The sequence below is a fragment of the Hesperophylax consimilis genome, chromosome 30, assembly GCF_061612785.1.
Source record: "Hesperophylax consimilis isolate HC1 chromosome 30, BYU_Hcon_1.0, whole genome shotgun sequence".
NCBI classification, from domain to species: domain Eukaryota; kingdom Metazoa; phylum Arthropoda; class Insecta; order Trichoptera; family Limnephilidae; genus Hesperophylax; species Hesperophylax consimilis.
The window spans coordinates 6,052,607-6,073,967 of NC_142865.1; the positions used below are offsets into that span (position 1 = coordinate 6,052,607).

Genomic DNA, 21,361 nt, shown 5'->3' on the forward strand with positions numbered 1-21,361 from the left:
CTATTTGAGTTCTGTTATTACTTCAGTTTTGTGAAGGAACTGGCCAATAATGGCAACAAATCATAACTTGAATTGACTTTGAAAATCGTTGATTTGTTAAAATTTTGTGACAAAACCCGTTCTTAATCTTCCACACATTTTTAACGGTCTTCGCGAATAACGTAACAGTGTTTTCTAAATTTGTAATATAATCTACAGTTGAAAATCCTACAAACTATTCCGACCTAGATTAAATTGGTACGTTAGGTAACGAAATAAGCCATGTTATTTTACTCTGGCATTTGGCCTATAATAGGGGTTGTGAAAGTTGAAGTCATTATTTTTCGCAACAAAATAGCCTATTTGGCCTTTTTGTTTTAGCATTTGGGAAATTGAGGCAATTGGAGTGGACATCAAATCAATGGTATTGGAAAAAGTGCACGGATCGGGAAAAAAGTTGAACTTTTATCAGAGTTGTTCAATATTTTATGAGAATAACAACAGATGCTGTGTAACTTTTGTTGGAAGGTAGGTATAAAAAACTAAATAACTAACTAACTAACCAACACACCCTTTTTTCACAGGGGTAGGCAGATAGGACGAAGCCACAAAAGGTGTTCCTCAAGGCTCCCACCTCGGCCCAGTATTTTTTTTTAATTATTAAAAACTAACTAACTAACCATCACGCCCTTTCTCCGCAGGGGTAGGCAGAGAGGACTGCCAAACAACTCTGTCTTGGCAGACACTCCTTGCCTCATTCACATTCATGCATCATCTCGTAGGATACAATATTATATCGCTTCAATTTTTTTGAAGCTTGCTCTTAAAAAATGTATCAATTATGCTTATTTTGGTTTTGACTCCCATTCAATGAACTGTAGAACTTTTTCTTTGAATTAAATTCAAATAATTCCAATTTAATTGGAAGTGTTTTTTGGCAAATTTTAACATGCGAAATAAACATAATACAACTTAAATTCAACTTTTGACGCCTTCTCTTAAAAAACTGTATTAAAATGCTAACTTCGGTTTTGACTCTGTCTGTAACTCCAGTTCAATGAATCATATACATTTTGCTGAAATATTTAAGTTAAAAAATTTTCAAAATTTTGTTTGTTTTTGTGAGAATTTTAACAAGCAATACAGCAACTACCCAGAGCGTAATAGTTTTACAGAAAAAATATTTTAATTACCATTTTCAAGATTGGAACTGATTTGTCGAGAATTGAGATTATCCCCATTGGCGAATATTGGTGTTTTTTTTACGTGGAACTTGTTGTTAATTTAAGCATCATCATTTTACATTTTTTATTTTATATTTTTTTTATTTATTTCTATATATAATTTACAGTTTCACAAAATTATTTATATTTATATATGATACATTTCAAACTTATAACTATAATATGTTGTGTGTAAGGTAGGTTTGAGAAGGTGATACTGTATGTGAGTAATATTGTATGTTTCGTGAACACCTCACTAGGAGAACCTGTGCTGAGGTGTTTACGTGGTTATGTATAGGTGTGACAAGTATTTATGTGTTGTTGAAGTTTTTATTTTTTATAAGTTTTAATTTCATTTTTTTTTATTTTTTGGTTTTTTGTAAATTGAATATTCATAAAATTTAATGGTTTTTGTAAATTGAATATTCATAATAAATATGTTAAAAAAATATATTAATATATATTAACATATATGTAAGTGCATATATTTGTATTGTAAGTGTGAGTATAGTTGGTAAAATCTCGAAAAACGTGTTTATTTATTTTACACTTTTTATGGTTTAGTTATGTTTGGTTTGGAGTTATTATGTTTTGAAAATATAAAATATCTTGGTTTTTGATCCAGGCTGTGATATGTTTTTTGTGAATGTTTGCGGATGTATTTGCAGTTAGTAGTTGCTTCAGAGTAATGGGCATACAATTAAACAGTTTTGTAGCGTAGTATTGAAAGTGTCTTTGTCCGTGTGTGGTGTGTGTTATCGGTATGTTTAGTGTTTTATTTGTTAAGGATCTGGTTTTTGACGAGGTTTTTGGTTGAATTGGAATATGGAGTTTGTGTTGGAGGAGGTGTAGTAATGCAGATTTGGCATAAAGTTGTCTTATTGACAAGACTTCTAATGTTTTGTAAATTTCGTTTGATTCTGTGTCGAATGGTACTTTTAGGATTATTTTAACTATCGCCTTTTGAATTTTTTGAATTGGGTCAATTGTCATTCTTGTAGCACTTCCCCAAGCTAGTATTCCATATGTGGCAATGAATTGACACAGTGCAAAATATATGAAAATATTGGAATTGCTTTTTTGAGAATTCAGACAGTCAAACAGCAACCAAAAACATGCTTTAAGAAAATTAAGTTGTTAGATATGTCTGTTACGTAGATATGGTCCCAGCAAGGCTAAGGTTCTGGGTTCGGACTGAATCTTTTTCTGTTTTTTCTGTATCACATCTTTGATTTGAGAGTTCTTAATATTAGGTATCTTAAATGATTAAAGGTAATTTAATGTACCTGATTTGTTTTTATCATGAATTAAACCATACATTAATTTGTTATATTTGGATGATACACCGAGCCAAAAAAAAGTACGACGTTTTTTACCTCCAATTAGTGTTAATTTAACCCCCAAAACACTAACGCCGAAAGATCGAATACTTCGTCCCCGCGCACTGCTACTGTTGTGATAATAGTGAAGGAATGGAGCCCTTAGTAAATAGTAAAAAGATTAAAAATAATAAGCTCATTGAAAACCCGTACCTCCTGGAATGATATAAATTGTTTGTACCGAACAACTACCGCCAGGGTTGGCACCACGACCTGCTATGTATTTCACATGGCAGAACGAATGTGCTGGCCCAGCATTGCAAGACAAAAGATATTGCGCTGATAAGTGATATCTCTAGAGGTTTGTTTATATTTTCAACATTGGCCTTGATGGTTTTATGAGACATATTAGGCAAGAACTGTGAAGTGCATCCTTGTTTCATTGTCAATTTTTGAGTTATGTAGATATTTGCATTTGACAGTATTTTTTAAATTTATGAATATCAAACAAGCATCCCAACTACTTCCGGCTGTCCTAAGACCGTAGCACTATGATATCCCCAATTGGGGTACGTTGTGAATCTTAAGGTAGTGTTGAGGGGAAGGAGATAGGAATCGGAGGGCTTGAAGTACTCAGGTCTGGTCACAAAAAACGACTAAAGACATTTAAAGCAACGTTTTGATTCTGAATGGTGTTCTCTCACTAGGGTGATACTCATAGCATCGTCATCTATATATCTACCTTCTGTCTTCTAACATAACGAAGAAAATGGCTGACACCGGGAGACCAGAGTGAAATCAACAGTTTTATTTATAAGTTTTGCATGCTTGTGATATATGGACCCCGCAACAATCTAAATTTTTAAATTAAAAAATATAAATTAAATCCAGAAAAGAAACTTTCGGGCGGACGCATGGAACTTATCCGAGGTTCATTCACCGTAAAGACTATTTAGAGAAACTAATAGATTTAGCCTAGGAACCAGGAATTCTCTTGGAATCCTGTGGCTTTTACATGCCTGAAAAATTTCTCCACAACACAGGTGAACTCCTAGCGTGGAGGACAATATACTATACCTTTGTAATGCAAAAATATTTAAGAATATGTCTTCGACACATATTGGAAAAGAGAAATTAAAAACTGTCTATTTTGCCTTAGTCCAATCTCGACTTTCTTATAACATAGTATGCTGGGGATCATGTCTAAAGTCCAATGTTGAACCACTAAATTTTACTCAAAAATTGATCCTTAAAGTGATGTACAAAAAAATTCTGTTATCCATCCAACCTACTTTATAAGGAATGTAATGCTATGTGCATAAAACAGCTATATATCACTCAAATACTTTGTCGATTTTTTATCAATATTAAATTTTCTGAAAGAACACAACAAATGCGGACAACTAGAGTTAGCTCTACATTGAACTTTGTGGCGGTACATACTAAAACTTCTTTTGGTCAAAGAAATTATTTATATCAGGCACCACTTATGTTTAATATTCTTTCAAATCATATTTAGTCTGCAAATTCCTTAGTTAAATTTAAAAGGTTAATTGACAGACGATTATATTAATATTTTTTCATCCTTGTCCTTTCTTAAATAATAAGATTTTATTAATAAGTCCCATTTGCTAAAAACTGAATGTCACCCTATTTCTCTTTATTATCTACTTTGCTTCTTCTTTTGAATAATGATTAATGATTGGTTATGGTTCAAATATTGTTTCAATATACTGTCGAATTACCCATCTGGTAACACATCTAATACTCATTTTTTCTTTAATTTTGAAATATGTTGTGTTTTTATGTAGAATTATTTTATGTTTGTGATACTCTTATGTTTGCTTCACTCAAATGTAAATTGTTAACCTCGATACAGGCTTAGTCCTAGTGAGGTTGATTTTTATGAGAAAAAATGTGTTTTATGTATAGTGAGATGTAATAAATAAATGTGTTTAGGCGATCAACCAACCATCCCCTTTCCCATCTCCTTCTCCTCTACCTTCAGCCTCAGAAAAGACCCCAATTAGTTATGCCATCGTCACTGAATACGTTACAGTTAGGGCAGTTGGACTATATTGCGGTATTGACATACTTTTAAAACCTGTTCCCCTTACTTATAAATACGTTGTAAATATTACGCGGCGCGTAAGATCGGAATAAGTATGGTTTAACCGGGTTTAACTCTTTGCACGCGGCCGTATCAACTGTTGTTACGGCAAAAAGTCTATACTCACACGCGGCTGTATCAACAGTTGATACGGAAACTTTGACGGCCGATATTCCAGCGCTCTTTCCTCATAAATGTATTTCTTGCTCACTTGGACATTCGTATAACTATCACGATGCTGACATCTACAAGAATTTCTCAAAAATAAAATTGTATTTCATAAAAAAAGATCGATAATCAAGTGCGCCTCTTCGCGCCTTTTAGTCCTTTAGTTTCCTTTTTTGTCAACGGATGGCGTTAGTACTAGTATGTCATTCACAACATTTCATAACTAAAAATGATAAGTGATCATGGTGTCCCACTTGTGTCTATCAACGCAGTGGCCTAAGCCATATATATAGCCATGACAGTTGATTTATGGGCCTAAGTACACACGCCGAGTGAATGGCGGGACCACATTCAAAAGATACGGTACGTCTTTGTATGAAATTTTATGTTTTTGTTTTTATAAACATCTAAGAGTGTTGACACACGAGGATTTGTTTTTATACTGTGGAGAATAATCTGTTCTGTCTATATAGTCCAATAAATCATGCCAGAACGCTATAATTTGACATTTAATTGCGTGCATAGGTATTTGAAAATATGTACCGCGTACGGGTATAGATAAAACGGAGCAAATTAACGCGTTCAAGAGGTTTTAAGGCCGGAATAACTACATAAACACTGAATCTAACAAGTAAGACGTAATGTTTCGTTAAAACCTCGATACAGGCTTAGTCCTTGATTTTTATGTGAAAAAAAAGTGTTTTATGTATAGTGAGATGCAATAAAAAAAAAAAAATAAAAAAAAATAAAAAAAAACATCCACCCATCTTCTTCAAGATACCACACGGTAGAAAACATGTTCTATTACAGCACAGCATTATAAGAGGAGTGGTGAAATTCTGAAACACTTGATGTAATTTTATTTCAATTTGCGAGGCGGACTTGGGTACTGCCACCCCAGGAACCATTTATTGGATAACCAACACCTCTGCCATAGATCACCCCAAGTGATTCGCTAGTTTCATCGGGTGCGGTGTGTTCAGGATGCGTCAGTCCACCAGCTGCGTGGAGTGTCAGATCGGGAGAGGCCAGGTTGAGGAGACCCATTGACACCTCCAACTTGTCTCTAGACCCATCACCTTGAGCTTGGATTCCTACCCACCCATAATACCCTTTTCCTTCCCAAAACTTCGTTTCCTTAAAAAGACGATCAGAAGAGTTGATGACGAGAATTGATTTCATTACAAAATTTTACGAATGTCAAATAAGAAATCTTACCGTAACTAGTTAATCTTTCGTACAATAACAATAAAAAAAATAATTAGATTAAAATGAACACTCGCTAAATACCTAATACTCAACATCGCATTTACGTTATTCAATGAACTAAGACTTCGCACAACACTTTTCTCTATTGTAATGAAGGTAAAAGTAAACAATTTCATATTTACATTCAAAGAAGCTGTTAGACACAAAGAAGCTCTTAGGACGGGTTTTTTCGGAGAATCTGAACAATTCATCAAATTTCAACGTTCATTTTCAAGTTCTGTGAAAGATTTTTTCAAGTTCTGTTTTTATTTCAGTTTTGTCAAGCAACTAGCCTACAATGATATATAAACAGAACTTGAATAAGTCTTTCACAGAACCCGAAAATGAACGTTGAAATTTGATGAATTGATCAAATTCTCCGAAACAACCCGTCCTGCCATTCAATTAGTCACTTTAAATCATCTTGAATATCGTTTACTCACAAACAAAGCGTTAAGACTGTGATCGCTTTATCCGAAACAACTTTAACAATTATTATTATTCTAGCTTTGAGATAACCTTCACGGGAAAAAATAAAAACAACAAGGTGTAGAGTTCCTTCTTTCGAAACAATTTGTCTTCGAATAACGAACAAAAAGGTTTTAACATGTTCTAGAAAATCTCGGCAGCTTTCAATTGAACGTTGGTCGAAGAAATATAAAGGATATGTTGATACTTATTTAGAAAATGTAAGGGTTAGTAGATGCGTTGATAAATGCGTCGGGTTCTTAGCCAGTGGTAGTGGGTTCAATTCATATCCGATACTCGACGATTCGAGTATCTGAGATACATATTTTTTTTGAGATTCCTACTACCTTTGGCTCTGTCCTACTGAAGACTTTCTTTTGAGGATGCTTTGAATGAACCATCTATACTTTTCATGCACATGTAGATCGCTACTCATTCCTTCAGACTCTGTTATCTTAAAGAGCAATCTCTTGTATGTTCCTGATGGTTATCTCTGTCATCGGCAACATAGGCTGTTTTATCTACCAGCCTGCAAGACTAACTTGTCAATGGTCATGTCAGTAGGAAAGGAAATCAATAGGTCAATGGCTGAGTTAGCATCCCGTCAGGACCACACTCAGTCGTCGTGAGTTCGATTCATCGGCTGGTTCCATCAAGTCCTCCATCACGAAACAACCAACATTTTCCGCTTATGTGCAGAATTCACTTTGGACGGTTTCAATTCTATGACGAATAAGTATGCCATGACCTCATACTCTGTCGGTTGCTTTGCAGAGTGGTTGTGTTTTTAAGCGGGTGCTTCTTTGAAATGTAGTGTGGAATAACACCAATTGCAACTTAGAACGTTAGAGAGTTTCAGAATAAGCAGCACACACTAGGCAAATGAAGTTCTCAACTCGCATGGAAGGCACACCAGTCTGCTTACGACTGCTACAACATTCCCGACAACACGAGCCGCACGCGGTTCTATATAAGCACAGTCGCGCAAACCCATACTCTTTATCACCAGTGATGAACATTGCTACAGAGCTACTAATTCATCGCCATGACCTCACTCCATTACCGTTGATCTTCACTTCGTGTTGAGCATTGAACTGGAGGATTCTCCACCGATCATCTCCACTGCAGCCAAGAACATCGGTTCGGAGAAATTCATCATCAGCAACAAACTAAAACTAAACTGACTAATCTGATTAGGACTAGTGTTCTCTGGCTACTTACTTCGATAAAACCACTGCAATGATTCAACCTCTTTCATTCGTTTCTGCCTACCGTCACCCCCAAATAAGCAAGGAAGGTGTGTTAGCGCTAGAGTTATGCGTTCGTTATGATTGTTAGTTATTCAGTTACTTTTTATTTCTCATCATTATTTCCAATTTTCTCCACAGCTATAAAATCCGACCCACAGAGAAATAAGACGGCAAAAAATTAACTCCCGTACGTTCCCCATTTTTCTTTCGCTTCTACCAATTAGGGAGCAATCTCGGGGAAAGTCGGGAATTCCCTTGTCCCGGCCAGTTTATTGCCGCATTTAGTGTTTTGTCTTCCCTTTTATTTTTATTATTGCCATAAAAATAATTGCCAAATTAAATGATTCTTTATTTTTTATTTGCTTTTTTTGCCCGTAAAGAATAGGAGTTTTTTCGTGATTGCGTCGCGATATTTGAAGACTGTCGCAGAATAAAGCGAATTGCTCAATTTTAATTGGATTTGTGTTTTATCAGACTTAATATGTTTGATTCTGATAACAATAAAAATCTTTTTTGTTCTGAATTTTGTATGGATAAACTTTGTTATGATTTTTAAGGATTTCTTTGAAAGGATGTAGGTTTACCGACCCATCACATTATAAAACAATAGTCTATATTTTTTTCCTTTAGAGGGCTTCCTCTCTTTCCTTTAGTTAAAAAAGTCCATCCACACAGCATCCCGAAACCCATGCAGTTACGTCTTTGAGGAAACCCGACTTATTTGTCAACTCATCTACGGGGTTCTCCAATAAGAGGTGTTATTTTGAATGGCCCGCTATTTCGGTAGATTTTACTTTTGAAGCTGTAAATTTTTGATATTTGACAAGTAGAAACTACGCCATTAATAAAAATGGAACGATACACGCTCGAACAACGCATTGAAATTATTAAAATTCATTTGAGTGAATCAAATGCAAATCATATTGAGTGATGAGGCCCATCATCAGTGGCTTCGTCAACAAGCAAAATTGTCGCATCTGGGGCTCGGAAAACCCAAGAGATATTGTTGGAGTCATTGGATCTTACTTTTTCGAAAGTAAGGCTGGAGCAACAGTTACGGTGAATGGATTGCGCTATCAAGAGATGATTAATGATTTTTCATGGCCGAAATTGGATGGTATTGATCTGGACAACGTTTAGTTTCAACAAGACGGCGCTACGTTACACAAGCAACGAAACCATTGATCTTTTACGATTGAATATCAAAATAACACCTCTTATTGGAAAACCCTGTATTAACCAGTCAGCAACTTTTTAATTAGTTATTTCACACTTTTGGCAAAGGATAAAAATGGTGTAATGTTTTCTCTTTATTTCGTAACTGACTTTTTCGGTTTTCTAGACTTCAGGTGTTCATTCTCATACGTGATCTAGTACAATACGTGACGTTCACGAAGATTAACTTGTACAGGGGTGAATTTAAGTCAAGTACATTAGTTTAATTTTTATACTGACTCCACACTAGGGTTCCTGTAAAATGGAGTGAATTTTTTCAATTTTCAACATTGAAACTAAAAGTTTTTTTATAAAATCATGTATCAGAAGTTTTTGTGACACATTACAGATGTACAAATTATGGAAATATATGTAAAAAATTTTTTACATAAATGATCTATGCAACAAGAATATATTTATTTGGAAAGTTCAAAAAAACTTTTTGAATGACTTTGTTGTACCATTTTAGAAGCTTTAAAATTATAACGATTAACCAATACCAATCAATTTAATAAAAATAAATGCAAGCATTTTTTTTAATGAAATTTATATTAAAAACGAATTAAATTTGATGGCCCCCGTGGTCAAGGGGATAGGCTCTCGACTAGCAAGCTGGAGGTTGCTGTTTCAAATCCCGGCGAGCGCAAGTAAATTTTAGTTAATTGATTTATTTATTATATACTAAAAAGTACAATTACAGAGTAATGAATTGTTGACTGTTCAACTGGGAAGGTTTTCCGTTTCAGGAAAATCAAATTGATATGTTTAATTCATATGAAGTACGTAATGTAACACAAATGCATAACAATATATTCATATCATTTGAGAAATTACCAACTAACTAACTAACCATCACGACGTTTCCCCGCAGGGGTAGGCAGAGAGGACGGACCCCCAAACAACTGAGTCTTGGCAAACACTTCTTGCCTCATTTACATTCATGCATCGTCTCATACATGCTCTTCTATTATTCTGACTCTTGACATGGCCCGACTCGAGTATCTATCTGATTCACTTGATCGTGCCATGTCTTCCTCGGGCGTCCCCGAATTTTGCTACCATTCGCATTCGCATAGTATTCGCATTACACTCCTTTCTTTGCTCATTCGCTCTATATGTCCAAACCATCTAAGCGTCCCTTTCTCAATCTTACTCATGAGCCGTGCACTCTTTACGGATCTCCACATTTCTCACACTATCATACATGGTTTTACCACACCTACGCCTCAGCGATCTTATTGAGAACTTACTTTTACATAAAATTAAATTCATTACATTGTATAAATTACTTTCATGTTTACAAAATAATTTATAAGTTAGGTAAGCATCTTCTTTTTTTCACTGTTACTACGGTGTGTAATAATATATGTGTATGAATGATTATTTTAACTTGACGTGTTTATAGTACATATTATTTGGCCGTGTTTGGTGACCAGATCTGAATAGCCAGGTACTTCCCCACCTTCCTCTTTTCATCTCTTTCCCCTCCCTACTACCTTCAGTACTATGTATGGTAATAAAGTTGAGTATTTAAGCGATAGATGGCGATAGTCATAAAGCTTACTCCAGAGTCCGACAGATGTCGCTAGAGTGTAACAATTACTTGTGAGATGAGATTGACAGGAAACAAGCTTCTCGAACCAGAGAATTACCAACCCTCGGGTAATGAACAGTGTAGCTAAATCCTGACCTATTTACTGTAACGTAAATAAACACAATTATAAGTAGAATCATTTAATTTTTAACAAAGAGTTCCCAACACTTAAATCTGCAAAGTAAGGCAGATATAATAATTTCCATAAAAAAACAAATACTGTTTCAGAAACTAGATAAAATTTTCTTTCCGGTGTATATTTAAAATAAACATTACTATTTATAAATAATATAATTTTAATAACAAACGCGAAAAATGTTCTCAAAAAAGTTGAAAGAACTCGATATTTCGAAAGCAAATTCGTTTTGTAAAAACTGTAGCTAAGCTTTTTTCTCTTTAATTTAATTTAATAATAAGAATACTTTTAAAAATATACTGATTGGTACGATAGCGACGCGAAATATTAATTTTTCATTTTGGCTATTTTTAACATTTTATTAATGGCATACAGTGAAAATATTCGAAGCAAACTGGAAAGAATTAATTTTTCTTTTTCTAACGTAAAAAAATTACGTTTTTGTTATTTTATAAAATATGGACTCCCGGTCATTTATGACCCCAAAAAGTTGAAGGGGCATTAAATTATTTTTTGGAAATTATTATTTAATTGCATCTAAAATCAAGAAAATTCATTATTCTAAAATTTAAATAGCACATTTGTAAAAAAACTATAAAATAGTACTAGTCATTTGTAACAATTTTAGTAAATTCCGTTTGGCATCGGTATGGGTATTTTGGCATCAAATCCTAAAGTAGCCTGTGTTCCCAATACCAAACTTAAGCCATGTGTTAATCTGAGGAATCTATCAAATAATCTATCTCTTCTACATAGAAAGGGACTCAATAAACGTGTTTTATGTTTAACACAACTGATACACAAACATTAATGAATGGAAAATGTTGTTCACTGGATGTATATAATTTTAAACACGTTTTTTCGCACGAGGGAAAGCGTTAAAACAAATGTTTTTGGTAGTATCATTTTTAGAGCACATCAAAAACTAAACGAAGACGCACGAATGAGTAATGTAACAGTTTCTGTTGCTGAGTTATCACTGATTATTTTGTTCAGTGAAGTTCGACGCCCTTATCTGACTCCCTCCCGCTTGATGGCATAAGCGCACTAACAAGCAGCTTATTTTTTTAGAATATAAATGCTACTTGGCGCCACAACCCTTGGGCCACGATATATAATAAAATATTTGGCGACAAAATACGTCATCGCTTACTCTGGTGGGACCTTAGTATAGGAGTCTTTTTAAAAAGGTTTTCACGTAAAAAAATGTTTTGGGACTTGGCCATTGATGCGGCTCTGTAAATACTGATTGGCCAGGTGTTCCACATCACTCAAGAAATAACTTTTATTTTTGACTGCGATACAAGCTTTCATAATTTATCATGTGAGATATTATAGTGGTATTAAACGCAAAAATAAACTAATGATTACAACAGCCGTCTGTGAAAAACAATACCCCAAATTTTATGAAAAGAAATTCCATCATTGGATGGTTTTACACAAACAACAGAAGCATTTAGAATAAGTACTTAACCCTTCCAGCGTTTTAAGGTCATATATGACCGGGCGTCCATATTTCATAATTTCTTATTTTTATCTTTTTTTTCCATCATGCAGAAATACAATTTATTTAATTAATTTCCAAAATAAGCCAAAATGGATAATTCATATTTCACGCCGCTATCGAAAAGATCCGTTACTTGTGAAAAGTTAAGGGAAAATTTTCTTATAAATTCTCCAAACAAAACGAATGTGTTTTTAAAATATTGAGTTCATTCAATTTTTCTATGATTTGAGTAAAAAAATTAAGTATATTTGACAGCATTATTCACGTTGGATATTAAAATTTCATTATTTAGAAGGAGAATGTTTATTTTAAATGCATACACCGGAAAGATAATCTATTTGATTATCTATCTTAATCTATCGATTTATCTAGTTTCTAAAACTGATTTGTTTTGACGGAAATTAAAAAAAATAAGATGTATATAGCGCAATTGAAATACACAGAAAACTTTGAAAACTGAACAAATGTGATGATAGTACTGAAGGGTTAATATCACTCAAGGCGAAGTTTAATGGTAAATCACTATTTTGATTAATTTTCATAAGAATTTGGTGTAAATTAGGAATATAAAAGAATATGCTTTAGACAAATTGAAGGTTTTCCTATCGTTTCGCTTGAGTACACAATACAAATAAAAAAAAATCAATTTCTCAATATAAAATATAAATGCAAACTACTAAAAAAAATATTTTTTCAATAGAAATGTTTGAACGCATAAAGGATACAACTTTAAAAAAATAAAGTTTGATAGCTAAGATTATCTGTGACAGTTTCACTTGATTAACTTTTTTGCTTTGTAATAAAATTATTTACAAAATAAATAAAAACCAGTTTTTTGTTTGAAATCGAACGTTTCTAGACTCCGTTTGTCAAACGATTTTAATGCCTATTACCTACAATATAAGGAATACCAAGAATATACACCTTTTTGGCTTGTAGCTTCCTCTTAATTATTGGTTTCCAAGTGTGAAACCGTTGTATCGGGGAATATAGTTGTCCTTAGTAAAGGGTTTTCCAATAAGAGGTGATATTTTGAATATTAAATAAGGAATTAATGATTTTTTATGGCCGGAATTGGATGGTATTGATCTGGACAACGTTTACTTTCAACAAGACGGCCCACACAAGCAACGAAACCATTGATCTTTTACGGGAAAAGTTTCCGGACCGTGTTATCTCTCGAAGAGGTGATCACAATTGGCCACCGAGATCTTGTGATTTAACACCTTGCGACCTATTCCTTTGAGGCCACGTGAAAGAGAAGGTCTACGCCAACAGCCCAGCGTTGATTCAAGACCTCAAAGATGGAATTCGTGAGGCTATCGAGGACATAAGGCAGCCACTTTGCGATTTGGTTATGGAAAATTTCATGAAAAAGATATGGTCCTGTAGGCGTGGTCGTGGTGGTCATTTGACTGATGTTATTTTTCACTATTAACGGCATACCTTCTTCTTAATAATGAAGTAAACATTTGATCATTTATATTAAAAAATGGCATTTTTCTTTGAATATCCAAATAACACATCTTATTGGAAAACCCTGTGTAATACTGTATTTAGTCTTGTTGATCTTCTGGGCAGGCATTTGGAGAAATTGAATTTAGGGCTTAGTATTTTAAATTTAAAATAGTAAAATTTCGTACTTTACGTCTTTTATCTTCATACAAAACATTAAATTAAGGTGGACATTTTATTTTTTCTGTGAATAACTTCCGTATATGTACAGGGTTTTCCAATAAGAGGTGTTATTTTGATATTTAACCGTAAAAGATCAATGGTTTCCTTGCTTGTGTGGCACGTAGCGCCGTTTCGTTGAAAGTAAACGTTGTACAGATCAATACCATCCAATTTCGGCCATAAAAAATCATTAATCACATCTCGCAATCCATTCACCGTAACTGTTGCTCCAGCCTCATTTTCGAAAAAGTAAGATCAAATTACTCCGACGGACCATAAGCCGCACCAAACAGTCACACGTTGAGGATAGAGAGGCTTTTCAACAAAAACTCTTGGGTTTTCCTAGCCCCAGATGCGACAATTTTGCATGTTGACGAAGCCACCGAGGTGGAAATGGGCCTCATCAATCAAGATCATTTGCATTTGATTCACTCAAGTGAATTTTAATGATTTCATTGCGTTGTTGAAGCGTGTATCGTTCCATTTTTATTAATGGCGTAGTTTATACTTGTCAAATGTCAAAAAATGACAGCTTCAAAAGTAACATCTACCGAAATAGCGGACTATTTAAAATAACACCTCTTATTGGAAAACCTTGTATAAAGCTTGGTGTTTTTTCTTTCTAACATCGTTAACTTCAATTTTTTTACAATGACGATAAGGGAGACGCAACGATTTTTATGAGACCATTATAAGCTGTTCCGAAAAGCGAACAAATTGAGTCTACGGGTAACAGTTGTTTGTTCCCAAAACCGAACAAATTAGTATGAGGAGTTAAATGATCGTCTCCTATTCTTGAGTTAAGCTGAGAGTAGGTTCAACTATAGACCGAGATGCAAATTTAAAGTGTGATTCAATTACATTAACTAAATGAAATCAATTACGACCAAAGAATCCGATACCTTTGAGAGAAAAAAATACCGCTCTCCCAAAGAGTGCATTTCACGGAGAGTGCTTCAATTACTAGAAGAAGATGGTGTTTTTCTATGAAGTTTATGTTTTTTTTGTACTCGGAGAAATGCTTTTTAGCATTCCAATTTTTTATTTTATTTATACTTTACGGATGATTATATCTCATTAATTTTTATTTGTACGGAAGTACAGTACACATGTGTTTCCATGGACTTTGTTAATGTTCAACTGATAACTGAATAGTTGTATTTTTCATATTACCCATAGTTCATATTACCCATAGTTCATGTTACACATCGTTCATATTGCACATACTTCATATAACCCATATTTCATATTACCCATTGTTCATATTACACATAGTTCATGTTACCCATAATTCATGTTACACATAGTTCATGTTGCACATAGTTCATATTGCACAATGTTCATATAATCCGTATTTCATAATACCAATTTTTACTTTTTTTTTATTTGAGACACAAACAGGACATTTAAAGTACATTCTTGTATAGTACAAAATAAATTTACATACAAATATAAATGTCCCTAGACTAATGTGTCTGCTGCAATCACATTTGCACATTCACTATCAAAGCAATATCATTATTTTTAATACAAAGCTTTAAATAACAGAAATTACAAGACATAATAATTTTAAAAATATGTTTAAATTAGGTATATAATAGAAAATATAAAACCATCAAAAATCAACAAAAAATGTTTGTTTTTTTTTATTTTTTTTAGGTAAAGATTACGTGGAGATATCTCATGAAACAAGTTATATTATTTACGAAAATATCTATGCAAGCATGTGTTTTAGCAATATCGTTGTATGATCGAGACATTCTAGACATAGGATTAAAATAACCAGTGTTACTGGTAAAAATTTCGGTCCAAAATATGTTTAGGTTTCTAGTGAATTTGGGCCTGGCGTTTAATTTGATTAAATGAACTATGTTACTATCTACTTGATTATTCACAATTTTGTAAAGCATCAAGAGCTCATTTATGTTTCGTCTTTTAACTAGACTCTCTAATTTGAAATATGTAAATATATTATCCATGGTTCATGTTAACCAAAGTGCATATTACCCAAAGTTCATGTTAAACATAGTTCATATTACCCATAGTTCATGTTACACATAGTTCATATTATCCATAGTTCATGTTACACAAAGTTCATATTACCCATAGTTCATATTACCTATAGTTCATCTTACACATAGTTCATACTAGCCATATTACGAACTACCCGTAGTTCATATTAATATCATGACAATTATGTGACCACAATATCTGGACATACTAAATTAGGTTGTAGCCGATATTTAATTAATTTAAAAACAAATATACTGTGGTCTTACAGAGAGGTCGTATGTACGTCATCGAAGATCATTGATAGTTACCATCACTGGTGATTGTAACGTCAAAGAATTGTGCAAGTTTGGATTGCCAGGGTAGTGCCCGATTATTGTTTTGTTGAGAGTTTTTTTCGGGTGGCTGCCCTGCGATCGGTTGGACGGGCGAGCAAAAATAATGCGGGTAGATTTAAATCGGGACGATACGGGAACAAGACGCGAGACGAGGATTCCGCGGTGCGCGTGGCGTTTGGCGAGAAAGAAGGGATATTCAAAAATAATGAAAAAGATCGCGCGAATACCTGGAACTGATCCTTCGGAGACTTTCCGTTTAAATTTACAAAACATAAAACAATCGTTTCGACTCCTGTGTGAGATCGGCCTGTGCTTGTTCGAGTGTTGTGGCTTGAAGAGATGAAAATATACAATCGGTTGTTTGAAATAAAACATGTTTTTATTTGTGAGTGGTTTTGAGGGGTAATTCCTTGGAGACTGCACTGGATTGCCAAGCATGCTGTTGAGGTGACGCAAATATGAAGCATCATTGTCCCTTTAAACGTTCAATGGATGCTGAATGATTGAGGATGGCCTCGCGCACTCTTTCGCACTCTATCCCACAAATCTCTACCCGGCGCAATCTGCTCACCGCTGGCGGATTCTCCAAACACCTTCAAACATGATCAAGGTTCTTCAATGCTTTTACAAATTATCTCTCTTTGCCTTAGCCCCATCATAGCCCTGGGGATTGACAAGGGTCCATGCTCATCAGACGGGACATCAGACGGGACATCCGACGTGACATGGTGATGGTCTGGATTGTAAGCCACACAGACCATCAGGGAAATATTAATTCCCTATGAAAAAATGGGTTGATTACAAATTTCACTCTGCAGGAAGCGTAACAAATTATCATCCAGCCACCAAATACAAATAAACAGAGCTCTCACCGAATATATCACTCGCATTAAGATTAGCAGCAATTCCTTAACCTCAAGGTTAATCTCCAAATTTGGCAGCGGACGGCAATCAGCACAATAAAGCTTACATTTACACTCTGAAATAATGATCTTTCACGACAAGCTCTCAATAGAGTAAAATTTAGAATGAAATTGAATTAACACATTGTAATTTTAAAAGTACTATCACTTTTTTGTGACAAAAATATTTAAATCTTTTAGTCTTAAATCAACCAAACAGGAATAGTGGTGCCCTCTTTTGTCAAACAATATAATTCAGATGAATCCAGGTGCTTAATGTACAGATGACTGTATTTCATTATCACTCACCCCCAGAGCAAAATCTATACAATAACTGACCAGAGATGTCTATCTTGTCCACTATTTTTAATTTTAATTTTCAAATTTTAAGTTAAATAATTTTAAGTCTTCTGCTTCTCCAACTGGTCATTTTTTAAGGTTAAGTTATCAGAGGCACAAAAAAACCTACGGCATCCTAGAGTAATTAATATGCCTTCAAACGTGGAATTAAATATTATACATCCTAAAAATATTCAAACAAAAGAAAGAAGATGGAAAAAATCATTTTTGAATAATTAATTCAAATTTCGCATGAGAGATTGAGTGAATTTTTAAATCTGTATTTGAGAAGCTCTCCATACGAAATTATACAATTAATGGTTTAGAGAAAACACCACTGAATAGTTTTCCAGAAGAGGTAATATTGTTACTCCGTAATATTAATCAGGAAATTATATATTTGTTGCAGATAATGGAGATGGACCAAGAAGGAACCGGTGGAAGGCTGTCGGTGTCAAAAGCTGGGGAAGCTGTCATAGCGAGGGTCCGCAAAGAGGACGATGGCGCCTGGGTATGCAGAGGAGTTGATCCGGAAGGCAATTGGATCAATGCGGAACCCATCAAACTGATTGTACTAGGTGAGTTTTTCAGGATAATATGGCATAAAACATTATATAATATGTCACTAGTAAGGAGTCATGTAGAATACAATTCTACGGTTTGGTCCCCAAATAATGAGGTTCATTCGATGCGATTGAATGAATCCAAAATAAATTTTTATGATATGTAAATTTTAAAATGGGCATTGTTAGAGAATGCCTAAATTACGATAACGTTGTTCATTAAATTTAATGAAATTATCTGATCGTAGAATCATTTCCGATTTAACCTGTTTGCTTAAAATAATTAATTCAATGTTTGATACCCCTGATTTATTATAAGTAATCTCTTTTCATACTCCATGCAGGTCAGTTACAATACAGTACCTACCATATTATTGTAGAAATTCTATATCGACGTCCCAATATCACACTCCTATGCGATGGATTCATCAGCTAGGAAACAAATACTCCGATGTTGTTGATATATTTAGTACATCAATTTCATTATATAAGCATACCTTATTGAAGTTTTTTCATCAAGTAGGGTAATATTATGATGAAGCTATTTAAATTGACAGTATTACAGTATTTTGTCGGCTGAAAGAAAAAGTATATTTACGAGTATAATTTCTTAAATATTGTTATATATGTATGTAAAAGCCTCAATAGAGGTAAAAAAATAATATATATATATTATGATTGAGGGATATTCGGTATTAAATTGGGTCAAAATGGAAAACTAATTTGGGTAATATGGTATATGGTTTGGGGTAATATGGCATATACATTGATGTAAACTGGTATATGTAGGGGGGGTAGTATGGTATACTGATAGAAACATGTTTTTTTTACCTTTATTGATGTGTCGATGAGAATCACATGGTAGCGATAGGTTCATAGACTGCAGATAGGTCGATGCCACTGAAGAATATATTTATGTTGAACCTATAAAACGGTTTGTATTAATTCTAGAGTTGTATATTATACCATGTATTTCCATTTTTATCAACCATACGGAAGTAAATAGTATCATAGATTCTAAATCTGTCGAACAGAAGGAAATTCAAATGTTCAATTTGATGAATTCAAAGGTTCCTGCCTATCTGTTTGACAGATTGCAGTGGTCCCGTGACTCTCATACACATAGTACGCGTCAAAGAAACCACTTACTCGCTCTCCCCAAACATAAAACTACTGTGTTTGAGGGTAGTTAAAGCTATTCTTCGTCAAAGCTTTGGAACGAAGTACCACTGTCAATTCGAATATCGACATCGTTGCATTGCTTCAAAAAGCTCTGCTGCGAATGGTTGCTATCGTTACAATTAAGGGGATACTTAGCTACATGTGGTTGCAATTTTGTATATTGTTTTTTTGACTATATTATGAATTTGCATTGATTTGATCATCCGATTTATTCGAGTAGGAAAAACTAAACCCTTCCACACACTTTTTCACAAATGATCATCTAGTCAATCAATATTATGCAAGTGCAGTAAAGTAAATACAAAACAATACAAGAACAACACGTCAACTCACCAGAGATCAAAAGGGAGTATAATTCACCGACTCCAGATATTTTCATATCAGAGGGTTCAGCTCGGTAGAACTCCTAACAGGGCCTATAAATCCTACTGATCCCTCAACATAAATATTTAAAAAAATCTTTCGTTATCCTACATGTATTTAAAATGACTGATTTTTGCATTTTTATATATAATTTTTTTGATAAATCTAATACGCCTAAATTTTTAATTTTTCTATTTATTTATTTTTATTTTTATTTGTTTTTGTTGATTTGAATTTTTATTGTTAATATACCTTAATATGTATTATTATTATATTTGAGGCACTTCTGAAAACCAGCTGCATTCAAAAGTGCAGAAATGCACAGCTGAGCAGTGACCTTTTTTTCAATAGAATTTATGTTAAAAAATATGTAAAATTTATCTATTGGTAAATAAATGTTTTATTATTATTATATTCGAACTCAGGTAAAATGGATTGAATGAACGAAAATAATTTAAAAACCTAGAATTCGTTGGGGCTTGATTTTGATGTAGAATGTTAATGATAATGTGGCATAGAGATACGTAGGGTTAAATGTTTTAATTCAATATAACTATAGAAGTAATAGATAGAGGTTATATATGACGTCTTCTTTCTAGTATCTTATGTCTCTTTCGTTTTCACACAAGACATATTGTGTACTCGTGGGAAATCCCATGCACTTTTTTATATCAGAATGTTCAAAACAATAGAGCGACTCAACTGCTTGAAAATCCTTCATTGACCATCGACATTTTTAACGTTACTTACAGACAGCTCAGCAAAAATCTTTTGACGCAAATCACAAAATGGTTAGACTTCCCCGATAAATATACTAACTTGTACCTCAAATTTGTGACTCTTCGTAATATTAAATTGGTGCAAAACCATTTTACGGAGAACATGAATAAATAAATAAATGTAAGAAGGAAGAGAATGATCGTCGATGACAAACATACGACCTCTCTCCGAGACCACAGGATATTTTATGTTAAATGAATTAATAATTGGCTACAATCTCATTTAGTATGTACGTAGAATGGCGTATATTATTTTAAAACCCGAAATGTCGTTCGACTAAAATGAAGTACGGGCAGTATGGAATATGGGTGCTATGATTTGTGGGTATTACGAACTGTGAGTATTACAAACTATGGGGTAATATGAACTATGGGTAATATGAACTATGGTTAACGGTTAATGTGAACTATATGTCAGCGCTTTATCAGCAGCAGACACATACCTGGACGAATGTCGAACCTCGTGCTGGCACTGTTGGTGGACGCGGTGGACTCTTGAGCTGCAGCAGCTGGTCCAGTTTCTTCACCACCTAGGATTCTTGCTGCAGAGTCTCCATTCAATTTATTTTTATTTAATTTAATTTATTTTTTTAAATTTAAAACAATATGTACAACACTTTTTTATTTAACAAAATAGGTAGACCAACAAAGCTGTCACATGCCAGCTTGTTTGTAGGATCCACCGAATCAAAATATCTTAAGTCTATGTCTATAACATTGTATGATTATGTGTACATGAGTAAGTCTTATTTCGAAGTAGGTACATTTCACAGATTTTATTTTATTGCAGACATTCGCAAAATATATTTCTAACGAATAATTGTAAATACATAATATATATAATGAACCTCACTAAAAATAAAGAGTTTGGGAATTTACATTAAGGTGTTCAAAGGTACATGGATTGATAATTTATTAACCACAGCTTTATGATTTTAGGGCAGGGTCTCTCATTATTCACAATTTGTAAGTTTTTATATAGTTTGTTGAA

General features: G+C 33.8%; 1 protein-coding gene across 1 annotated transcript in view; it reads left to right on the top strand.

Moving 5' to 3' along the window:
• Positions 1-18,246, top strand: part of LOC149409568 (uncharacterized) — a 334,816-nt gene extending 316,570 nt beyond the window's left edge. The window contains exons 4-5 of the mRNA XM_089649446.1: positions 17,893-18,061; positions 18,236-18,246. Coding sequence (XP_089505572.1) covers positions 17,893-18,061; positions 18,236-18,246 — 180 coding nt within the window. The remainder of the gene's footprint in view (positions 1-17,892; positions 18,062-18,235) is intronic.
• Positions 18,247-21,361: the final 3,115 nt, after the last annotated feature.